This window comes from Oryctolagus cuniculus, chromosome 11 (genome assembly GCF_051225735.1).
Source record: "Oryctolagus cuniculus isolate XC-2025 breed Fujian yellow rabbit chromosome 11, ASM5122573v1, whole genome shotgun sequence".
NCBI classification, from domain to species: Eukaryota; Metazoa; Chordata; class Mammalia; order Lagomorpha; family Leporidae; genus Oryctolagus; species Oryctolagus cuniculus.
Genome location: NC_142877.1, coordinates 57,833,320 through 57,836,952, shown reverse-complemented (window position 1 = coordinate 57,836,952; position 3,633 = coordinate 57,833,320). Strand labels below are relative to the sequence as shown.

General features: G+C 41.5%; 1 protein-coding gene across 1 annotated transcript; it reads right to left on the bottom strand.

Moving 5' to 3' along the window:
- Positions 1–672: 672 nt before the first annotated feature.
- Positions 673–1,602, bottom strand: LOC100355116 (olfactory receptor 9S13-like). Its single transcript, XM_051846601.3, has one exon. It carries the CDS (start codon positions 1,597–1,599, stop codon positions 673–675), a length of 927 nt encoding a protein of 308 aa, XP_051702561.3. The 5' UTR covers positions 1,600–1,602.
- Positions 1,603–3,633: the final 2,031 nt, after the last annotated feature.

Below are 3,633 nucleotides of genomic sequence, written 5' to 3'. Positions count from 1 at the left end.
GCAATTTTATAAATATTATTGAGAGAACCATCTCCCACATACTATTCCTTTCTCTTTTTTAAAGATTTACTTATTGATTTGAAAGGCGGAGTTACAGAAAAAGAGAGAGACAGAAGGAGGCCTTCCATCCGCCGGTTCACTCCCCAAATGGCTGCAACGGCCAGAGCTGGGCCGATCCAAAGCCAAGAGTCAGGAGCGTCTTCTGGGTCTTTCATGTGGGTGCAGCGGCTCAAGGACTTGTGCCATCTTCCACTGCTTTCTTAAGCTTATTAGCAGGGAGCTGGATCTGAAGTGGAACAGCCAGGATTCGAACCGGCGCCAATAGGAGATTCCAGCACTATAGGTGGCTTTTCCCACAACGCCATAGTGCAGGCTCTATTTTTTTTTTTCATAGATCTATTTACTAGAGTGACAGAAAGAGAGAGAGAGAAAGAGAGAGAGAGAGAGACAAGTTCTCACTTGCTGATTCACTCTCCAAATGCTTGAAATGGCCAGGGGTGGGCCAGGCTGAATCCTGACACCTGACACCATGTGGGTGTCAGGTAACCAACTACTTGAGCCATATCCTGCTCTCTCCCGGGTACTGTAATAGCAAGAAGCTGGACTCAGGAGCTAGAGCCAGAACTCCAACTCAGGCATTTGATACGGGGGTATAGTTTATCAACTGCTGAGCTAAACACCTGCTCCTCTACATACCATCCTTTTCACAGCGTCTTTCACATCTTTGTTTCTCAGACTGTATATGAGCGGGTTTAGCATTGGTATGATAAGTGTGTAGAACACAGCTACGATCTTGCTTTGCTCTGGTGCAGAGATGGCCCCAGGCTGGGCGTACATGAAGAAGACGGTTCCATAGAATAAACTCACCACGGCTACGTGGGAGCCACAGGTGGAGAAGGTCTTGCTTCTGCCACAGGTGGAGGGGATCTTGAGCACAGTACAGAGGATGTAAGCGTAGGAAACCAGGATGATGGCCGTGGTGCTGATGATGATGAGCGCAGAGAGGACAAACAGCACGATCTCATTCACAAAGGGGTCGACGCACGTGATCTTGATCAGGGCTGGGACGTCACAGAAAAAATGGTCCAGCCTGTTTTCTCCACAGAAACGCAGGCTAAAGGTGAAGCCTGTTTGCACAACAGAGTTGATGCAGCCGCAGAGATAGGATCCAGTGACCAACCGAACGCAGACTTTCTGGGACATGTGCACTGGGTAGAGCAGAGGGGAGCAAATGGCCGAGAATCGATCAAATGCCATTACAGCCAGGAGGAAGCCTTCTGTTGTGACAAACAGGGCGAAGAAGAAAAACTGGGCTGCACAGCCATTGTATGAGATCTTCTTTTCCTTGGTCAAGAAGTTGGCTAACGTCTTGGGAGCAATGACTGTGGAGTAGCAGAGATCTAAGTAAGACAAATTGCTAAGGAAGAAATACATTGGTGTGTGGAGCTTGGTGTCTCCCCTGACGACAATTATCATGCTCACGTTTCCCAACACAATGACCACATAGACCATCAAGAACATCAAGAATAAGAGAAGCTGTAGTTCGGGGGGAGCTCTAAATCCCAGCAGAATGAAGTCAGTCACCTCCGAATCATTCATTTTAGCTCCCTCTTCATGGCTGAGATGTAGATAGAAACGGAGGAGTGACGAAAATGAGAGAAATGAAATGATCAGAACCCTTGCATTACTGTGAGTAACTGGTGAACCTGCATGGAAGAAGGTTTGTCATAGGAGTCCCAATATTTTATAAAAGCATCGATATATACAGATAATTACTATTTTAAAAAATCTTCCTAGTGAACAGTTCAATGGAAACCTTTTCAGTTGGGGGGGTGGGGGCCTGAGGTTGTGATGTACCAGATTAAGCCACCACTTGCGACTCCAGTATCCCATATTGGAGCTGTCCAACTCCCTGCTGATGCCCCTGGGAAAGCAGCGGAGGATGGTCCAAGTGCTTTAGTCCCTGCCACCCAGGTGGAAGATCCAGTTAGCGTTACAGGCTCCAGGCTTCAGCCTGGACCAACTCTAGAGGTTGTTGCCTTTTGGAAAGTGAACCAGCAGATAGAAGATTGATCTTTCCTTCTGTCATCTCTGTCACTCTGCCTGTCAAATAAATAAATAAATCTTTTTTTCAAAAGTGGAATCTTTGGCTTATATTTCCTAAACATGATGAAATCAAACTTTTGTTTTTCTCCTCCCTTCCTTCTTTCCTACACTCTTTTGTTTGCTTTGGATTTTTAACATAGGAATTCAAGTGGAAAACTGTAAGATCTTTGGGAGAGCCATCTTTTCTTTCTAGAAAGAAACCTCATTAAAAATGCAAGGTCATCTTTAGTTGGAGTATAGAAAACACAAAGACAATTAAAGACAGCTGCAAATGTAGAAGTAAAAAGAAGATATATGTATTTAAATAAACATCAATTATATTTATTTATGGTCATGGTATGACAATCAAATGCTGTGGTGACCTAGGGAAAGAAATTACTTTTTCTTCTAGTTTTATGAATGAGAAAACCAACAAACACAGACTTATCTTTATTCTGAGTCATGAGACTGACACACCAAATAACTATCCAATAATCTATCTAAAATGGAAAAGAAAATCAGTAAACAACAAATCGATAATTAGTGTTGTATGGAAATGTCTTTTAGAAATGTGCAATTATCTAAATTTACACTAATATGTAAATCATGTAACTATATTGAATTAGTTATAAATTATGTGTTAATTATTATAATTACCAAAGGTCTCAAATTCTTATTGCTAAGTTTTACATTCTTTTTGTAGATATTGAATTTATAGAAGCATAGGAAAATCAATTTGATCTCATCATAATATTCTACATTACTGAAAAAATTTAAAGGGAACAGAAATGTCTTTTGTTTTCCTTAAATTCATATTTTATGTGGAAAAAAAACCGGTTTCAACAAAGTTACTGAAAAAATGCAACTAAAGCTATCTAAAAGAAGGGTATGAGGAGAATAAGCAAATTAACTATGAGCCATGCTCAGGAATGAATGCTAGTTCTTACCTTAGTTACCATTGTACTATCCATGACAGTGAGTACATTCATGAAGAAATAAAAGCATGAAAAGAAAGGTTCCCTTAGAACCTTTGTTCTAAGGGAAGATTTTCCTGCAACACAGATTGCATTTCCTCATGACTCCAATTTGCTGATGTGAGCAAATACTAGCGCAAATTGTGGCTTGTCCCTCTTACTACTTTTTAGCTTGCTGTACTGTTTCATTGGTTAAACTAATAGACCTTGGTTGGGTCCTGAGAGAAATTATCTCCAGGGGCACAAAAACAAAGTGGTGGGCAATCCCTCCACAAGGGACTCACTGGAGATTAAAGGTCTCTCGCCAGTGAGATATCTTGTGTTGTAACACGAAGAGAAAAAGTGACAGAAGAAATTATTAACTTGCAAGCTTCCCAGGCCTATGGAAAAGTCAGAAGAGATCCCTAGAGGGCCCAGGGCTCTACTTACTCAGCAATAATTATAATAAAGCAAACATGGCTGGGTGAAAAGCATTTGATTCTTCCTTTTTATAATTTGTATTTAGGGGTTGGTGTTGTGGGTTAAGCTACCGCCTACAATGCCAACATTCCATTTAGGCACTGGTTCATGGGCC